The sequence below is a fragment of the Zootoca vivipara genome, chromosome Z1 (genome assembly GCF_965207765.1).
Source record: "Zootoca vivipara chromosome Z1, rZooViv2.hap1.1, whole genome shotgun sequence".
NCBI classification, from domain to species: domain Eukaryota; kingdom Metazoa; phylum Chordata; class Lepidosauria; order Squamata; family Lacertidae; genus Zootoca; species Zootoca vivipara.
In genome coordinates this window covers 55117960-55136790 of record NC_142583.1, presented here as the reverse complement: position 1 = coordinate 55136790, position 18831 = coordinate 55117960, and the positions used below count along the sequence as shown (strand labels likewise).

At 41.3% G+C, this 18831-nt stretch overlaps 2 protein-coding genes across 4 annotated transcripts in view; one reads left to right on the top strand and one right to left on the bottom strand.

Moving 5' to 3' along the window:
- CZ1H4orf17 (chromosome Z1 C4orf17 homolog) overlaps positions 1 to 18831 on the top strand; it is a 164338-nt gene that overhangs the window by 102728 nt on the left and 42779 nt on the right. The gene's annotated exons all lie outside the window — the stretch shown is intronic.
- On the bottom strand, positions 5389 to 13582 carry LOC118083504 (alcohol dehydrogenase 1B). Of its 3 annotated transcripts, none has more exons than XM_060278470.2 (9): positions 13325 to 13575; positions 12414 to 12515; positions 11354 to 11410; positions 9642 to 9697; positions 9315 to 9534; positions 8755 to 9018; positions 8089 to 8224; positions 7461 to 7599; positions 5389 to 5696 (listed from the first exon to the last, which is right to left on the bottom strand). In XM_060278470.2, exons 1-9 carry the CDS (start codon positions 13340 to 13342, stop codon positions 5672 to 5674), a joined length of 1017 nt encoding a protein of 338 aa, XP_060134453.1. In that variant the 5' UTR covers positions 13343 to 13575; the 3' UTR covers positions 5389 to 5671. The 3 variants fall into 3 exon arrangements, with proteins under 3 accessions (XP_060134453.1, XP_060134451.2, XP_060134452.2); XM_060278468.2 differs by having other exon boundaries at positions 9642 to 9729; positions 11272 to 11410; positions 13325 to 13574; XM_060278469.2 differs by lacking the exon at positions 7461 to 7599 and having other exon boundaries at positions 9642 to 9729; positions 11272 to 11410; positions 13325 to 13582.

Below are 18831 nucleotides of genomic sequence, written 5' to 3'. Positions count from 1 at the left end.
TCTCTACAACCACGTTTGTGATTTTTGAGAACCCACTGAACTAAGGTTTCCAGGTCCCACGCTACACTATTCCTGGGTTAGCAGAGTCTGTAACCTGAAGCGTCTGTAACCTGAAGCATCTGTAACACGAGGTACCACTGTACAGGGATTTAAGGGAACCCTGGTCATTGCATATGACCCAAATAACGTCAGGGGGAACGGCTTTTCCAACCTATCCTTGTCCCTGACATGCCGGTTTTCCAAGTGCAGGGAATATCTTGCGCGGAGGAAGATTCAAGCAAGCCGCAGCCTGCAACCTGTGAAGTGGTGCTGCCTGGAAACAAACTTTACCTGTGGCGTTTGAGGGGTAAAAGTGGGCTCAACCTTAGGAATCATTTCCACGATTATCCAAACATAGCAAAAAGTATCCAAGTACCTTTCTTCAGTTCATGGGTTGTAAATGGCACAACTTAAAATAGGATTGTGGATTCAGAAGGGCCCCAAAGCACCATCTTGTCTATGTAAAACCTGTCAGATGAAAGAGAGAATTGGGTGTGGGCCTTGATTGATGGCATTTTCTGATGGCATTGATATCAAGTATCTGTGCCTGCTAAAAACATTCTTGTTTAAACAAGCCTACCCAGATGCTTAGAAAGTTGCTGTGGATTTTAACCACCTTTATTTGGTTAACTTTTTGCATGTTTTAATCTATTGTTGTAAAAATTTCTGAAACTTACTGTTTTATCTTTGAGGTTTTGTTGCATTTTATAAAGTAATGTATACATTTTTTCAGGTAGTATATAAATTTAATGGAAATAATATTAGTAATTTTGCTATACAGTATAAACTGCAGGCCGCAGAAAAGATTCAGAGAAGCTGCTTTCAGAGAAAGACAGCTCAGAAGAGCTGTGTTTCAAACATTTATGTTAGCTCGTATCACAATAACTGTGCAAGAAATCAGTTTATTGTGAATTGCACACACATTTTTGTGTACTCTGGAGTTTCATGACAGGGCAGTCTTCTGTAACAACCAAATTCTCTTTTTGGTGATGCTGTATCAAACTAAGTCATACTCCGAGTAGCCCTAATCGCCTTAATTGACCAGCCTCTACTGGATTAAGATTCTTACTATCATATGTGATGGTTATACAGTCATACCTCGGTTTAAGTACACATCGGTTTGAGTACTTTCAGTTTAAGTACTCCGCGGACCCGTCTGGAATGGATTAATCCACTTTCCATTACTTACTTTCTTTCTTTTTTTAAAAAAATGTTTTTATTTATTTCAATCATTAAAAACCATACACATAAATCGCCTATATTCATTTTACAAAAAAAGATAACAGAAGAGAAAAGATATTTCATTGTTATATACAAAAAAATTTCACATTCAAAGAAAAGGTGTAAAAGTAAGAAAGAAGAAATAAAAAAACATTAAAAAGAAAAAAAGAAAAAGGTCTTCCAATCAAATCCTATGTAATTTATATTTATCCGTCTTATTTCACACACAAATTTTACTTCTATATTCTCTTCCTTTAAGCTTTAACTTGGTTCAATTCTAATCTGCCTTCAGGATTTGGTTATACTTCATTTATTAATATATAATCATCAAAAATCCTCCATTCCTTTTTTATTTTTTGTTTTGATTGCCCTCTAATTTTTCCAGTGACTTTTGCTAGCTGTGAATATTCCTTCATTAAAATTTGCCAATCTGTTATATTTGGTGCACTCTTATTTTTCCGGTTTCTTGCAATCAGAACTCTCGCAGCTACAATACCGTACATAAGTAATATTCTATTTGCATTTTTAATATATTCTGGTATTATGTTTAATAGGAACATCTCTGGCTTCTTTAAGATCTTACATTTCAGCATTTTCTTTAACTCTTCATAGATGTTCTTCCAGTATTTGCTTATCTCTACACATTTCCACCACATATGCATTTGAGTTCCTATTTCCTTCTCACACCTCCAACACTTTGGTGACTTATTTTTATACATCTTGGCTAATTTTTCAGGCGTCTGGTACCACCTGTACATCATTTTTAGAATATTTTCACATATTTTCACATAAGTTGTAACAGGCAGTAAATTTTAGATCAATTTTCCACAGCCTCTCCCACTGTTCCATAAGGACATTGTGTCCGAGATCTTGGGCCCATCTCATCATAGTTGGTTTGGTTTGCTCCTCTTTGAGCTCCCACTCCAGCAACAGGTTGTACATGCGTGAAATGTGTTTTCTATCATTATGTATTAATTCTTTTTTAAATTTAGACTTCTCCTTTGCAATTCCCAATTTTTTTATCCTCCATGAATCTCTGGTTTATTTGAAAATATTGCAGCCAATCCAAAAGGTGTTTTTTAATTTCATCATATTTTCTTAATTTGGGTTCCTTTTGTATATTTCCCAATAATTCATAATAAGGGGCAACTTTTTCCTCCATGTTTAGTTTTTTAACTGTTATTACATTTATTGGTGACATCCATAAGGGAATCTTAGGTTCCAATATACCTTTATATTTTGTCCATATTAAATACAAAGATTTCCTTATTAAATGATTTAAGAAACCCTTGTGGACTTTAACTTTTTCATGGAGCAAGTATGAGATCGTATAAATCTTTCGCCTTTCACTTTCCATTACTTTCAATGCGAAAGTTCGCTTCAGGTTAAGTACGCTTCAGGTTAAGTACGGACTTCCGAAACCAATTACACTCATACTTTGGATTAAATATGCTTCAGATTGAGTACTCTCTGGACCCGTCTGGAACAGATTAATCCACTTTTCTTTCCTTTCAATGGGAAAGTTCGCTTCAGGTTAAGTATGCTTCAGGTTAAGTACAGACTTCTGGAACCAATTGTGTACTTAAACCGAGGTTCCACTGTATCCCATTGTTGAAAACTTTCAGAATGGAATGTTTATTGAGATTTCAGAGTAAAGCATGAAGACAGAACCCAGTAGGGATGTCAGATAATTCTGTCAGAAACAGAATCAGAAATTGCAACTGTTTGCATTTTTGTCCCAGGTCCAGAACAAAAATCAATCCAGCGAACATGGCCAGTACCAATCCAATGGATGCGATCAGTATTCAGTCAACCCTTGTTGTTTTCAAAACCCCACTACAGCAGGGCAGTCTTGAGCAGGTCGCACGCCCTGGTGCTGAGGGGCGGAGATTGCTCCGGCGCCCCCGCCCTCACAGGGCACAGCATGGCTTCCACGCAGCTTTGCAGCGCAGCGCCCTGCCTACCGGCCCGGCGCCCCGCATCACTGGGACTCTACCTAGAGCCGGCCCTGCACAACAGATATGTAATTAATGACTCTTTTAAAATTTTGTTTTGCTTTTTCCTTACAACTGAAATGGTGGGATAATTGCATAAGTTAAACATTATGTAAATTACATAAATTACATTAAATAGCCAACAGTGACACAATTCATGCAGTATTTGGGGAAAACCAAACTGTAGCAGATTATAATGAAGACAAGTTTGGATAGAAATTGCTGCTTTCATACATCTTTGGCGTCAAAAGTCAATCCAGCGAACATGGCCAGTACCAATCCAACAGCTTCTTTGTTGGAGTCTTTGTACTTCGCATTGCTGATTCCACACGAGCTGTTGGTAGCAGATGGAGTAATGTAAGCTAAGCAATGGAAACCCTACAGTGAATGGTCACTAGACGTCTGGTATAAAAAACTGGTCAGGAGCTAACACACCCAGTAACTCTTGCAAGGGAACAGCAAGGAAGCATGGCATGTTGTATGCAGAGGTGGGTTGGGTGGTGGTGGTGGAATTCACTAAGAAGAAAAGCTGCCGAAGGAAACCTCCGCAATCCCATTGACAAATCTGGAAAGGATGGTGTTTCCTTTGTACCACAAAGGCAGCTAAATTCTTTGTAGTTTGGCTTATCTCCTAGTCTCACTTTTTTGTTTGCAGTTTTGAGTAATACACATTATTGCAAGCAATATAATATAACAAGAAATACAGTGCATTTCTGTATGTTGTTTTCACGAATATAGTCGTTTTCAATGCACACTTTTTCGGCGCAAGATTGTGTGCGGTGCCCAAAACGCCTGCCATGCTCTAACACAAAAAAAGAGTTAAGAACCATGAGAAACTACAATACTTTTTTTTGGGTGGTACCTTGATTCATGCCTTCCTTTTGGGGGAGGAAGGGGGCTTGGGGGTATTGCACTAGGGCTCCCAACCACCTTAATCTGGACAAACTGTTTATTGAGCATTCAGCCTGATTTGTTTGTGGGGAGATTAGATTGCATCAACTAAGTGTTAACCTGCACTCTCTGTTGCATTTCTCCATCACCTTCCTTACTGCAAACAGTTGGATCCACAGCCAGGATATTCCAAGATGTGATTCAATCCCATCCAAAAGTACTGTAGTAACATTGGGGAAGTGCCCTTTATCCCACTATCCTTTGTCCTGAAGAACTTTCGGATCAGCCAAGTCACAAAAAATCTCAACAATCCACCTCCTGTTAAACATTTGTGCCCTTAAGCAAGAAAATGTGATTTGCAAGCTCTCTCTCTCCTACCCTCCCCCCCCCCCGGTATTGTTTTTTTGCATGCTGGTGCTAATTTAGATTAAAATGCAAGTACTGTACAGCGTTCATCTCTTTGATCTGTTCCAAAGGTCTTTTGAATTACTTCTTTACAGCTGTGTGCTCTTTCTCTCTCTCACTCTCTCTTACTCTCTCTCACACTAATAATAATAATAATAATAATAATAATAATAATAATAATAATAGCACAGTTATAAAAAGCAGCATGGACACATCCTGTGTCAATGGCTGGGAATCCAATTCCTTATCTGCAGTGCAGTAGGGACAAAAAGGCACCCAATAACCACATTGCGCACTGTAAATGGGTTGGAGGGCACACTGAATACCTAGTACAAGACAAATGTCTCTGCATCATCTACATCTAGTTCCTGATTTAGGAAGTGAGGCTCTTCACACAAAAGCTGTTTTCCTGGATCATGGTTTTAATATTTTGCTTTGATTTCTATTTTTAAAAATCACATGAAAAAGGGTTTTTTTCTCTGCTCTTCATTTTTTTTTTAAAAAAATTGATGTTTTCACAAAGCATGAAACAAGAAAACAGGACGTACAGAGCACACATTTGCTATTCATTGTACAGAAATAAAAGTATTTTATCCAAAGATTTCGAACTGCTAGTTTGGCAGGAGCTGGGACTGAGCAACAGGAGCTCACCCCGTTGCGAGGATTCAAACCGCTGACCTTCTCTAGTACTAGTAGTTTTGTACCCACCAATGCTTAGGAATCTCTGCAGAGAAATTTCAAGCTACTGATTTACAGCATGTATACTCCGCTGGGTTCAGTGTGACTTTCCCCCAAATATATATATAAGACAGCTACCTAAACTACCCACTCGCTCACCGTTGAAATACATGATAATAATTATTTGTGTTGTTGCTTCATTAAACAGGATAGTGATAGTTTGAATCACAACATAAGATTGTTTTTATGGTAATTTTCTTCTGTTGCATTTGGAGGGAAAACGTGACAGTCTTGGGGTAGACCTACGTGTTGATAAATGAGCATTGCCAGTGACAACATTGCAGAATCCAATCATCTTCACATACAGTACATCCTACTAGGCAATGTGGCAACCTGAGCTTGCAAAGGTCATTGTCTTGTATTCTTCCTCATCAGCATGGACTTTAAAATACCAGGACACTGCGAATACTGAAACATTAAGAAACAGTTTTAAATGGAAGGGTGATAATATCTGTTAGATTTTTAATGTTAGTAGGCTAATATTTCAGTAGGTTTAAGATCTTGGCGCGAATTTCAAAGGAAAGCCTTGATCCGGTTGATATTAAGGGAAGGTGATATTTTAAGTATCATCCATTCATTCTGTTTATTACCCACCCTCTGCCATCGTGTTCCAGGTGGGTTAAAAGGTAAAGGTAAAGGGACCCCTGACCATTAGGTCCAGTCACGGACGACTCTGGGGTTGCGGTGCTCATCTCACTTTACTAGCCAAGGGAGCCGGTGTACAGCTTCTGGGTCATGTGGACAGCATGACAAATCCTCTTTTGGCGAACCAGAGCAGCACACGGAAATTCCATTAACCTTCCCGCCAGAGCGGTACCTATTTATCTACTTGCACTTTGACGTGCTTTCAAACTGCTAGGTTGGCAGGAGCTGGGACTGAGCCACGGGAGCTCACCCCGTCGCTGGGATTCGAACCGCCGACCTTCTGATCGGCAAGCCCGTGGCTCTGTGGTTTAGACCACAATATTTTAAAATTCAATATTAACACAACTTACAGTCAGAGGAACAGAACTAGGAAGAGTATATAGCATACACAGTGAGTAATTTTCAGAGTGGAGAGGGAAGTTTGAACCTATAGAGAAATAGGAAACCTTTTTTATACTTAACATTATATTAGAAGGATTTCATTTATAAAGAAATAAAGTGATAGAAGACAATGAGAGGAAATAAGAAGCCTAGTGATAAGCTTATAAAACTGATTGCAAGAAAAAGAATTGCACAAGAAAAGGCACAAGAAGTCGATTCTATTCATTTATGGCATCACAGGAAGCTGAATACGAATGCCTATTTGTCCCTAACAGAAGCATCAAGGTAAACAGTTTATGGATGTAATTTCATTGCCCCATCCAAAACAGTATCAATTTCATTTATAAATCAATTGTTGCTCAGCCTAATGGGATGCAGATCGACCACAGTTGTGGTGAAAGTCTTGCTTGTGAACATCCATATTGGCATGGATGTACATTGCATTGTTTCCACATGGGTTTCATTGTCCCATTTATTTATTCATTTTTATTCTTTGAGGTGTCCGTTTCCCCATTTTGTCTTCTGTTTCTTTGTACATAAATAGCTCATGCAACTTTCAGTACTAGAATCTAACCATGATCAAGCTAATCTCTCTGTTTTGTTTTGGCCACTTTTTTGTAGATGAATAAAGCGTAGACTTCGTTTTCAATCTAGGTCTTACCGGGGTGGGGGTGGGGGAGAGACAAAAGAGCCCTCCTTGGGTGTTGGAGTGAATGAGTCTTGAGTTAAACTGGAGAGGGGTTGGGGGATGTGTACACAAGCCCAGCTCACACTACAAAGGAAAACCTGGTCACCCAATATAGTCATGTCATGTGATTGACAGGTCAACAAGCTACTGCAGTCGGAGGAACTGGCCCATTGACTGGATCCAATTTCCCCCCTCCCCACGTTGTACAGGAACACTCTGCAATACAACATTTTTAGTCCACTTTTAGTCTGCAGACTAACCCCCTAGCCCACTTTGTTACCCTCTACACCACATTTTCTCCCGTTTGGGTGTAGTGATCTGAGATCCTATGGCATTGAAGACCCATGACTATTACTGCAGCTGGATCCTAGGAGGGTCCCTGTCTCCAGCACCCCAGAGTCTCCAAGTCAGTGTGAAATGAGAGGTTTTTAGCTACTGGGGGTGGGGAGAGGTATTACCTTTTTCCTGAACGCAGCAGTTCAAAGCCCTTGTTGATTTTATCAAAAGGCAAAGTATGGGTAATTAGTGGATCAAGAACAAACTTCCCCCCCATGTAATCTGAAACCAGCTTGGGAACAGCATCTTTGCTTTTCCAACCTGAAAACAGAACGTGCACAGTTAAGATATGATACTCCAATTACAATGCCATAAAAAAGGAGCAAAATGTTGCTTAAAGGTCTGGCAGTCCCACAGATTTATAGCCTGAATCCGTCCTTGTACTTGGGTTATGCAATGAGATTGCGCTGGATGCTATGACAGATCTGTGGGTGGGAGGGAAGGAGATAGAGGAGATACTAACGTAGTAATTATGGCCCAAGAGCTTGCATGGAAAGCCTACAAGGGGCCAAACTGCATGAGATCTTAAATGTATTTCACATGATAAGTGCATGATTTTTAAAAAAATCTAAATTGTATTTGCTGGGGGTAGGGAAATAATTAACAAATCATGGTATTTCTCTAATATGGGTTATGCCATGCTCCCCATGACAGATGTCTTATGGCCCAAGTTATTTTGTGACTGGCACCCTCAACACTCTCTTAGAATTTGAAATGTGCCCTCTTGTTAGAAAGCTAGTAGGCCCATACCTCCAAATATAGATCCTTTCCAAGTGCGACCCGTGAAGATAAGTGCTGGAGAGAAGGTAATTTCAGAAGCTGAAGGGGGCACTCCGACAATCACGCTGGTCCCATAATTCATGTGGCAGGAAGCCAAGGCAGCAGTCTGGGGGAAATCCAAAGGCATGACGCTTGAAATAAGCCAAGGAGAAATATCATCCATGATCACCTTCCATGACACTGTTAGACCTCTCAAAGATTTTACTGTTCAAAGCATATTAATTGCAATGGAAGAAAACATCCCTATCTTTTCTTCATCCCATGCCCAGCTACATGCACACCCTGAAAAGCTGTTTTGGGTGGTTAGGGCCTTCTGAAGAATGTGGGAGGAGATGCTGGGGGTGGGCTTCTGTGGGAGAGAAGAATCACCCCAAAGGATCATTCTCACCCCTCCATTAGCCCCTCATGCCTGAGTCCCATCTCCCATTATTCCCATTATAAGTTATCTGATCAATGGGTGGAGGATGTTTGAAACTCTGAAACGTTCTACTGTCTCAGAACCCCAAGGCCCTTGCTGCAACAGATTATCGGATCACAACCCAGTTAAAAGTAGGAACCGCTGAAGAACAGGAATACATGAAATTCCATCTTCCCTTTTCAAAATATGACAGTAAAATCCTGTCTTCATGCATGTACCATGGTGTCTGTGCGCCCAATCACTTCAAATGAATAGTCAACACCTTCACCGTCTGTCAAGTCAAACAGCACTTCATTGATGGGCTTCTTGAAATCCAGAGGGTTGACACACTCTGTAGCTCCCATCTCTTTAGCCTTGGGAAATTTATCCTTGTTGATGTCGACCCCGATGATTTGGGAAGCTCCAGCTGCTTTGCAGCCCATGACAGTTGAGAGGCCAACTCCTCCCAGACCAAAAACGGCACAGGTTGAACCAGGCTCCACCTGAAATCATAGAGTTGTAGAGTTGAAAGAGACCATCTAATCCAACCCCCTGCAGTACTTGGGTCTCTCCTTCAGTATATGATGGCAAGGGTGCTTCCCCATGGCAATTGGTTGTGGATGGGCTTGCTCCTTGATGTTCAAAGCATCCAAGAGAGAGATGGGATGGTGGAGGACTAAGACTGTGCTTTTACCTGGCTCTGGGCAGCCCAAGAGCCCACCCGTCCTCCTGTTTCTGTCTAGACCTGCCACAAATTGCCCACACTGAATATAAGCATTACCAATGTTTTAATCCTTACCTTTGCACTGTTGATGGCAGCACCATAGCCAGTAGAAAACCCACAGCCAATCAGACACACTTTTTCTGGAGGAGCAGCAGCATCAATTTTGACCACCGAAGACTCATGCACCACGGTGTATTCTGTGAAGGTGCTAGTGCTGGCAAAGGTGTGGACCTGCTGGCCTTTGTAAGTGAACCTGCTGGTGCCATCGGGCATTAATCCAGTAGAGACGCCAAGGCTAAAAGATGAAGAAAGGGAAATCGTTCTTTGGGTTGGGTTTTCTTTAATCCAACATGTGCACTGCTGGTGTTTCTAATATTGTTGCAAATAACAACTTCAACTCACTCGCTCATTTTGCACAGATTGCCTCTGGGATGTTTGCAGGCGCTGCATTCTCCACACTGTGGGACAAAGAATGGGATGACTTTGTCTCCTGGGAATCATGAAAATACCATCATTAGCCTGCTTAAAATATTCAGACATGCTGGTACATACCACAAGCATGGAGAGCCTTCAGTCCTTCAGATGTTGCCGGACTACAACTCCCATAAAGTGTGATGGGTCAGCTGAGCAAGACCAGAGTCTGGGGATGAAGTGCCTCAGAATTCCACCAGAGTGCTGGGAACTCTCTTTGATTGGCTACCAAGGGAGCCAACCAAAGTGGAGTGCAAGGAATTTTTATTGTATTTTTTATTTTTACTGCTTTGTGTGTCTGTTTCTAATCTTTCCCCTTTCTAAAATTTATTTATTGTGGTGTGGTTTTCTTTTTGTAAATCTACCACAGTATCAAATCAAATCAGGATTAATGGGTTTTCTCAAGATGGTGGAGGCCATGTGTACAGTGTCGCATTGATGCAGTGGCGATGGTCCTTACCCTTCCTCTGATAGGAAATGCTTTGTTCTTGAGCCAAAAGTTGTTGAGCTTGTTTGGGGGCAGCCAGTGATCCACCAGTGATCTACCACAGACATCAAGTGATCTACTGGTAGATCACAATCTACCTGTTGGACGTGCCTGCTATAACCCATATCTTATCAAGCCAGCCTTTGTTGGGGGCAGGGGGCAGTACAAAATGGGGGGGGGGTTGAGGAGTTGGAGAGGGGAAGTGAGAAATGTCCCTATTTTCATCTGAGCAATGTTGGAGGGTATGTCATGAACGTTACAGACTCTTGTGCAGCTAGCTTTGAAGTGGGGAGCACAGCTTGAATTCAGGAAGCGGGTTCTTTAATGTGCATGTGTTGGTTGCACTGTTCATGCATGCCCACTGGTTGCCACTTTATTTCCAGGCCCAGTTCAAGCTGCTCATCTTAGTGTTTGATTCCCTAAACAAATTAGTCACCCAATAGCTGAAATGTTGTCTATTCCCCTACAGACCCTGCACACCCTCTTGGGTAGGCATCCGCAAACTCAGACCTCCAGATGTTTTGGGACTACAATTCCCATCATCCCCGACCACTGGTCCTGTTAGCTAGGGATGATGGGAGTTAGCTAGGGATGAGGGCCAAGTTTGAGGATGCCTGCTCTTGGACATTCAAATCAGTAGAAGGGGCCCTTTTGGTAGTTCGTCTTGCATCAAAACTTTGGAGTTTTGGCAGTATAGTAATCCTGGCCTTTGGCACGAGAGAATAGGGCCTACACTATTCTCTGAACTGCAATTTGTTGTAAATTAATATTGCAAGTTTAAGTAGTTGTGACCCACCCTGGCAAGTGATAGTGGTAGTAGTAGTACGGTAGTAGTAGTAATCTCACCAGTTAAGTAGAAATAATGTTGTTGACTCCTATTCAGAAATGTCTAGCAATTGATTAAAATTCTGGCATTTACATTTAAAATCTAGTCACTGGCCCAGAGCCCTTCCCTAAAGAAAACACTTTCTTGGTCATTCTTCCTCCAGTTGGTGGGCTCTCCTAGTTTCCTTTGATCCTTGTTGACCAAAACTGTGGCTTGATATTTTCTGGTTGCACTCTGCTTTACCTTACCTGGTTTCACACAGGTAACTCCTTCCCCAACGCTCTCCACCACACCAGCTGCCTCGTGACCAAGAATAATGGGGAATTTTACCTGCAATGCCCCACTCAGCACATGTTCATCAGAGCGACAGACTCCAGACGCCAAAATCTGTTTCAAAGGAGAAAGTTTTTTATTTTATATTATTTTTAAAAATTCAGTTCAATAATTGCTTCCCATAAGATATCTCAAAATGATATCACAGTAAAATCATAAATAATAGAAACAATTACAAACAGATCAACATATACAAATATTTAAAAGTAATTAAAAATAATTTCATGTGTGAAAATGATTTCACATCTAATTCAGACTGGGTTAAAGATCTCCACTTAACAGGGTTTTTTTGGGGGTGGGGAATGGAAGGTATTTAATCGACACCCATCATCCAATAGCAAAAATTAACCAGGGAGCTTTTGAGTTTCACCTTGGTCCTAGAAACACCATTCCCATGATATTGCCCACAATATTGCTCTCCTGCAGCAACTTGCAAGGTTTCCAAGGGGTTCAAAACACTCCCACATATCCACATTAGTTTGCAGGTTTTTGTGAATGCAGCTTCCAGACTGGTGACTGGGAGTGGCCCCCAGGACTGTATAGCACTCGTCTTTAAAGATCTACAATGACTCCCATGTGTTTCCAAGCACAATTCAAAGTTTTAGTGTTGACCTTTGTTGTGTTTTTAATGTTCTGTTGGAAGCCACCCAGAGTGGCTGGGCAACCCAGTCAGATGGGTGGGATACAAGTTGTTGTTGTTGTTGTTGTTGTTGTTGTTGTTGTTGTTGTTGTTGCTATCATATTGAGTCAGACCATTGGTCCATCTAGCATTTTCCGCATTGACTGAAAGCAGCTCTCCAGAGAGTCCGACTAGGGACTCTCCCACACTTGCCTGGAGATACCAGGGATTCATCCTCAGACCTTTTGCAAGCAAAACAGCTCCTCCTCCATGAGCTACAGCCCTTCCCCATTCTCATATTGTTTTTGAATGCAAGTGTGGGAATGTTTTAATTTATAGGCAGGTTTATCTTTAAGTGCAAACTGAACTGAATTTCTCCATCCCTAGTGCAGATACTAACAATTTGCAGAAATGCCATTTTTGGTTTGTCTCTCTTACCTTAATACGAACTTCGTGTGCCTTAGGTGGGGCAACTTCTATTTCCACAATACTAAATGGTTTATTGACTTCCCAGACAACGGCAGCTTTGCACTTAATGACCTGAGATAATAGAATATCATAACAGCGTTTCTGTATGTAACTGTGCAATCCTTTTGTGGACATCCTCCACCCCCAATAAAATGTATACACCACTTGATTCTACAAAACCTCAAAACAGTTTACAGTGACAGCTCTGATTTCAATGTCCTACCTCATTTTCCCTCTTTCTTCTTAGTGTCTTAACAAATGAAACTGATTTGCAAAAATGTTACATGTAAAAATATGAGAGACACTGCACACAACTTTGTAATTCAAGAAATCTTTAATAAAAAAATTTCAAAAAAGAAGATCATATACTGTACTATTTTCCACGCAGCTAACATTGCAATCCTGTGCATGTTTAATATTCACCATGAATACCTCCTTTGCTCTCTTATAATGGCAATGGCACACATTTGAGTGGTGCCAGAACTGAGTTCTGGTGGGTTCCAGCTGAAAAAAAAAAGTCCTGCCTATTGCAGGTTTACAATTAGACATCTTTTTACAATCTTCATCAGGGCTTACTCCCTGGTTAAGTTGTTTACAACTGAAGCCCTGAGCTAGTTTTCAACTTGCTGGATGTTTCTCCCTCCCCAGTTGACAGCAAGTTTGAAATGCACTGGTATGGTATTAGTGCATGGCGTTCAGGGAGGAGGAAAATAGAAGAAACTTTCAGGAACCCCTAGGATGAAACTTGCAAGAACTTATTGGATGATCCTCAAGGAACGTAATGCTCCTGCTTATAGTACAATAAGACTCCCCCCCCCCCTTATAGGTATTTATGCATCTTGGGGTTGAAAAAGCAACTTTAAAAGAAATCATCTACTTACTTTCCCTGCAGTGCTCATGATGTAGAACTTTGTAATCCACCGTATTTGCTTCCTCTGTGTCGTTTCAGAACTTCTAGAAGTACAAAGGTTCTTCTTTGGCTTATCTTTCAACTAAACGTAACCCTTCCCCAGTTCAACGCCAAGAAATGTGGCCACTCCTCTACGTTCAGTTTGATTCCACCTGCAATTTCACAACTTTGAAGGAAGTAGGTTAACAGTCCTCAGCTGCAGTACAGCACATCGTGCATTAGATTGCACTCAAGGAAATTAGTATTTTTGTGATGTTAAGAAACAACACCCTTACTGTGAGGGTGGGGATTGTAGAGAGACATTGTGTGAGTCACATGCCCCCATCACCCATGACCATCTTGAAAAAAACACATGGGACACGTTGCTTGGGTCAAATATTGGCACAACTTTATTGATTACAGAGGAAGGGGTTCACCAGGCATTGGGGAAATCATTTTAAGTGCTAGCCCACCTGTATATCTGTGGGGTCAACTGAAGGCAAAGAGGCCCCTAATGACACACATTAAGTAGGAACCCCCTGCATGGTTGCTGCCTTGAGGAGTACTATGGCCTTCTCTCCTGCTTGGGCTGCAGAACAGAAACCACTCCTTCGAGATCCTTTTGCAGGGTTTCCCAAACTTGGGTCGCTAGCTGTTTTGGGGACTACAATTCCCATCATCCCTGACCACTAGTCCTGCTAGCTAGGGATGGTGGGTGTTGTAGTACAACAACAGCTGGAGACTCAAGTTTGGGAAACACTGCTTTATTGGAATATCCCTTTGCACTTGGGAGGCAAGCAGAGGCTACAACCTCCCTTCCACCAAAAACTAAGGTTTACCCAATACCTTAACAGCCACCCAAGCCAATAGGGTGTGCCACCAAACCATTACATCTGCAACCAAGCCTTGAAGCTTTCTGAGATGTCACTGAGCCATGCATTATTGCCAGATTCAGATAAATGCACCCCATCGTGGCTCCTTATCAAATGTGATGTTCAGGTGCTAATCACCCTTCCGCCCATAGCCTCTACTATGCGCCCCACTGTGTGGTTTGCCTTTTTTTCTAGCCTTGTCAATTTTTGCAGTAGCTGGAATCCCACCACTAATGCTGTTCAAGAAGTTCCAACCAGCAAATAGTCATTAGTGGATACAGGGATTTAAGGGAACCCTGGTCATCACATATATCCAAAATAAGGCCTGTGCCCTTTAACATCAGGGGGAATGGCTTTTCCAGCGTATCCTTGTCCCTGACATGCCAAGTGCAGGGAATATAATGTGCGGAGGAAGATTCAAGCAAGCCGGAACTTGCAACCTGTGAAGTAGTGCTGCCTGGAAACAAACTTTACCTGTGGCGTTTGAGGGGTAGAAGTGGGCTCAACCTTAGGAATTATTTCCACGATTATCCACACATAGCAAAAAGTATTCAAATACCTTTGTTCATTTAATGGGTTGTACATGGCACAATTTAAAATAGGATTGTGGGTTCAGAAGGGCCCCAAAGCACCATCTTGTCTATGTAAATGATATGCAAAATACCTTATAAAACTGTCAGATGAAAGAGAGAATTGGGTGTGGGCCATGACTGATGGCATTTTATGATGGCCTTGATATCAAGTATTATCTTCTGTGCCTGCTAAAAAACATTATTGTTTAAACAAGCCTACCCAGATGCTTAGAAGGTTGCTGTGGATTTTAACTGCCTTTAGTAGGTTAACTTTTTGCATGTTTTAATCTATTGTTGTAAAAATTTCTGAAACTTCCTGTGTTATCTTTGAGGTTTTGTTTCGTTTTATAAAGTAATGTATAAATTTGTTTTCAAGTAGTATATAAATTTAATGGAAATAATATTAGTAATTTTGCTATATTAATTGCAGGCCGAAGCAAAGATTCAGAGAAAGCTGCTTTCAGAGAAAGACAGCTCAGAAGAGCTGTGTTTCAAACATTTATGTTAGCTCGTATCACAATAACCGTGCGAGAAATCAGTTTATTGTGAATTGCACACACATTTTTGTGTACTCTGGAGTTTAATGTCAGGGCAGTCTTCTGTAACATCCAAATTCTCTTTGTTGATGATGCTGTATCTAACGAAGTCATACTCCGAGTAGCCCGAATCGCCTAAATTGACCATCCTCTACTGGATTAAGATTCTTACTATCATATGTGATGGTTATACAGTCATACCTCGGTTTAACTACACTTCGGTTTGAGTACTTTCAGTTTAAGTACTCCGCGGACCTGTCTGGAATGGATTAATCCACTTTCCATTACTTTCAATGGGAAAGTTTGCTTCAGGTTAAGTACGCTTCAGGTTAAGTACGGACTTCCGGAACCAATTACACTCATACCTCGGGTTAAGTACGCTTCAGATTGAGTACTCTGCGGACCCGTCTGGAACAGATTAGTCCACTTTCCATTACTTTCAATGGGAAAGTGTGCTTCAATAAGTACGCTTCACTTTAAGTACAGACTTCCGGAACCAATTGTGTACATAAACCGAGGTACCACTGTATCCTGTTGTTGAAAACTTTCAGAATGGAATGTTTATTGAGATTTCAGCACCAATGGCAGAGTAAAGCATGAAGACAGAACCCAGTAGGGATGTCAGATAATTCTGTCAGAAACAGAATCAGAAATTGCAACGGTTTGCATTTTTGTCCCAGGTCCAGAACAAAAGTCAATCCAGTGAACATGGCCAGTACCAATCCAACTGCTTCTTTGTTGGAGTCTTTGTACTTCACGTTGCTGATTCCACACGAGCTGTTGGTAGCAGATGGAGTAGCGAAAGCTAAACAATGGAAACCCTACAGTGAATGGTCACTAGACTTCTGGTTTAAAAAACTGTGGTCAGGAGCTAACACACCCAGTATCTCTTGCAAGAGAACAGCAATGAAGCCTAGCATGTTGTAGTGGGGGGGGGGGGAATTCACTAAGAAGAAAAGCTGCGGAAGGAAACCTCCGTAATCCCATTGACAAATCTGGAAAGGATGGTGTTTCCTTTGTACCACAATGGCAGCTAAATTCTTTGTAGTTTGTCTTATCTCCTAGTCTCACTTTTCTGTTTGCAGTTTTGAGTAATACACATTTTTGCAAGCAATATAATATAATGATACAATGCATTTCTGTATGTTGTTTTCACGAATATAGTCGTTTTCAATGCACACTTTTGCGGCCCAAGATTGTGTGTGGTGCACAAAACACCCACTGTGCTCTAACACAAAGAAAGAGTTAAGGTCTATGAGAAACTACAATATTTTTGGGGGGTGGTACCTTAATTCATGCCTTCCTTTTTGGGGAGGAAGGGGGCTTGAGGGTATTGCACTAGGGCTCCCAAGCACCTTAATCTGGACAAACTGTTTATTGAGCATTCAGCCTGATTTGTTTGTGGAGAGATTAGATAACATTGCATCAACTAAGTGTTAACCTGCACTCTCTATTGCATTTCTCTATCACCTTCCTTACTGTAAAAAGTTGGATCCACAGCCAGGATATTCCAGGATGTGATTCAATCCCATCCAAAAGTAGTAACAGTGGAAGTGCCCTTTATCCCACTATCCTTTGTCCTGATGAACTTTCGGCTCAGCCAAATTACAAAAAATATCAACAATCCACCTCCTGTTAAACATTTGTGCCCTTAAGCAAGAAAATGTGATTTGATCTCTTTGATCTGTTCTAAAGGTCTTTTGAATTACTAGTTTACAGCTGTGCGCGCTCTCTCTCTCTTACTCTCTCACACACATTTTTAATAATAATAATAATAATAATAATAATAATAATAATAATATTAGCACAGTTATAAAAAGCAGCATGGACACATCCTGTGTCAATGGCTGGGGATCCAATTCCTTATCTGCAGTGCAGAAGGGACAAAAAGGCACCCAATAACCACATTGCCAGGGTTGGAGGGCACACTGAATACCTAGTACAAGACAAATATCTCTGCATCATCTACATCTAGTTGCCCTATATTTAGCAATGCTAGAACTGGGTGCTTGTCCAGCAATAGCTGATGCTTTCTGCAAACACAGAATTCCAACAATCTGCAGCAAATCTGCATTCCTACTATATGTTGATAGGCCTCCTCTTTCCCCACACCTCCTCCTCCTCCTCCTCCTCCTCCTCCTCCTCCTCCTCCTCCTCCTCCTCCTCCTCCTCCTCCTCCTCCTCCTCCTCTTCTTCTTCTTCTTCTTCTTCTTCTTCTTCTTCTTCTTCTTCTTCTTCTTCTTCTTCTTCTTCTTCTTCTTCTTCTTCTTCTTCTTCCTGGATTCTGACTGATATAGTTTATAACAGTGTTTTGCCTGTCTTTACCCCACATAGCATTCCGGGTTGCACGTTGGTCTTTAAAATTTCATCGGTGCCCAGTGTAAGGCCAACACCCCCCCCTGCCTTCTGTTCTGCCCAATTGACTACATTATAGTTGAGACACCCTGTAACACCCACTAGGCTCAGCGCCCAGTGCAGCAGAACCGTCACGATGCCCTAAATCTGCCTCTGCTGGGTGTCTTCTGAAATATTCTGCCCCTGCAGAGAGCCCTAGTAGAGGTACTTGCTTTATAATGAGAGGAAAGGTTTGCTAAACACATTTTGCACCGTCATCCTGAATACCTAATAAAGCCTTATATTTCAGGCAAATATTAAACCCATTAACCTTGACTGATTTCTAAAAAGCATACTGACTTTCAAGTAAAATCAATGATTAAGTTTGGCATTTAGCCAGTGGCTATTTAGCTTTGCCACTGATGGATAGACCAGTAGTAGTTTTGTACCCCCCAATGCTTAGGAATCCTGAGAGGCAAAAAGAAAAGAAAAAAGTTGCATCATCTTATAATGTTTTATTATGTTTTTATAAATGTGGCTGGGGCAACCCAGTCAGATGGACAGGGTACAAATAATACTATTTATTTATTTAATATGCAAAAGCCTGTTCCTTGGTACCAGGAATCATCATGCAAAACTTGGTCACTGTCTTGCTTCAGATGAAAGCAAATGTAGGAATCCCAAGTCCCAAGGATGCAGTCACCTCTGAAGGTCCCAGATCCTCCTGCTCCATCTCACTGTTCATTGACATAACCTGCTCCCCTGTAGCGCAGCAGATCTTCCTCCAAAGAGGATTCCTCCACCAGGGGCGTGACAGTTACAATATCTTAAGAGGTATTTTGAAAGGTTCAGTCCACAATTTCCTGCTGACTAACCCAGCCACAGCCATTTGCCACCAGAGTTTCTGGTGGAAGTAAATGTCAGAGCTAATAGTATATGGAAGGAGAATGATTTTCAGCAGGAAACTGTTGTGGGGTCCCCAACCGAATTAGGGACATGTTCTGGATTGGAGGTTGCCCTGCAGCTGCTTTGCCTTCAAAGTAGGCACACTGTAGTAAAACCACAAATAATGTAGCAAGAATTTTGACTCTGTGAGATGAGATAGATGATAGATAGATAGATAGATAGATAGATAGATAGATAGATAGATAGATAGATGATAGATAGATGATAGGGCCACCTCAC

What these genes read in the sequence shown, in the direction of transcription:
- LOC118083504 (XM_060278468.2), bottom strand. An exon ending in CTGCCATCAACAGTGCAAAG is followed by an intron (nt 9,019 to 9,314) that starts GTAAGGATTAAA and finishes CTATGATTTCAG; the next exon opens with GTGGAGCCTGGTTCAACCTG. An exon ending in GAAAGGATCTATATTTGGAG is followed by an intron (nt 7,600 to 8,088) that starts GTATGGGCCTAC and finishes TTCTGTTTTCAG; the next exon opens with GTTGGAAAAGCAAAGATGCT.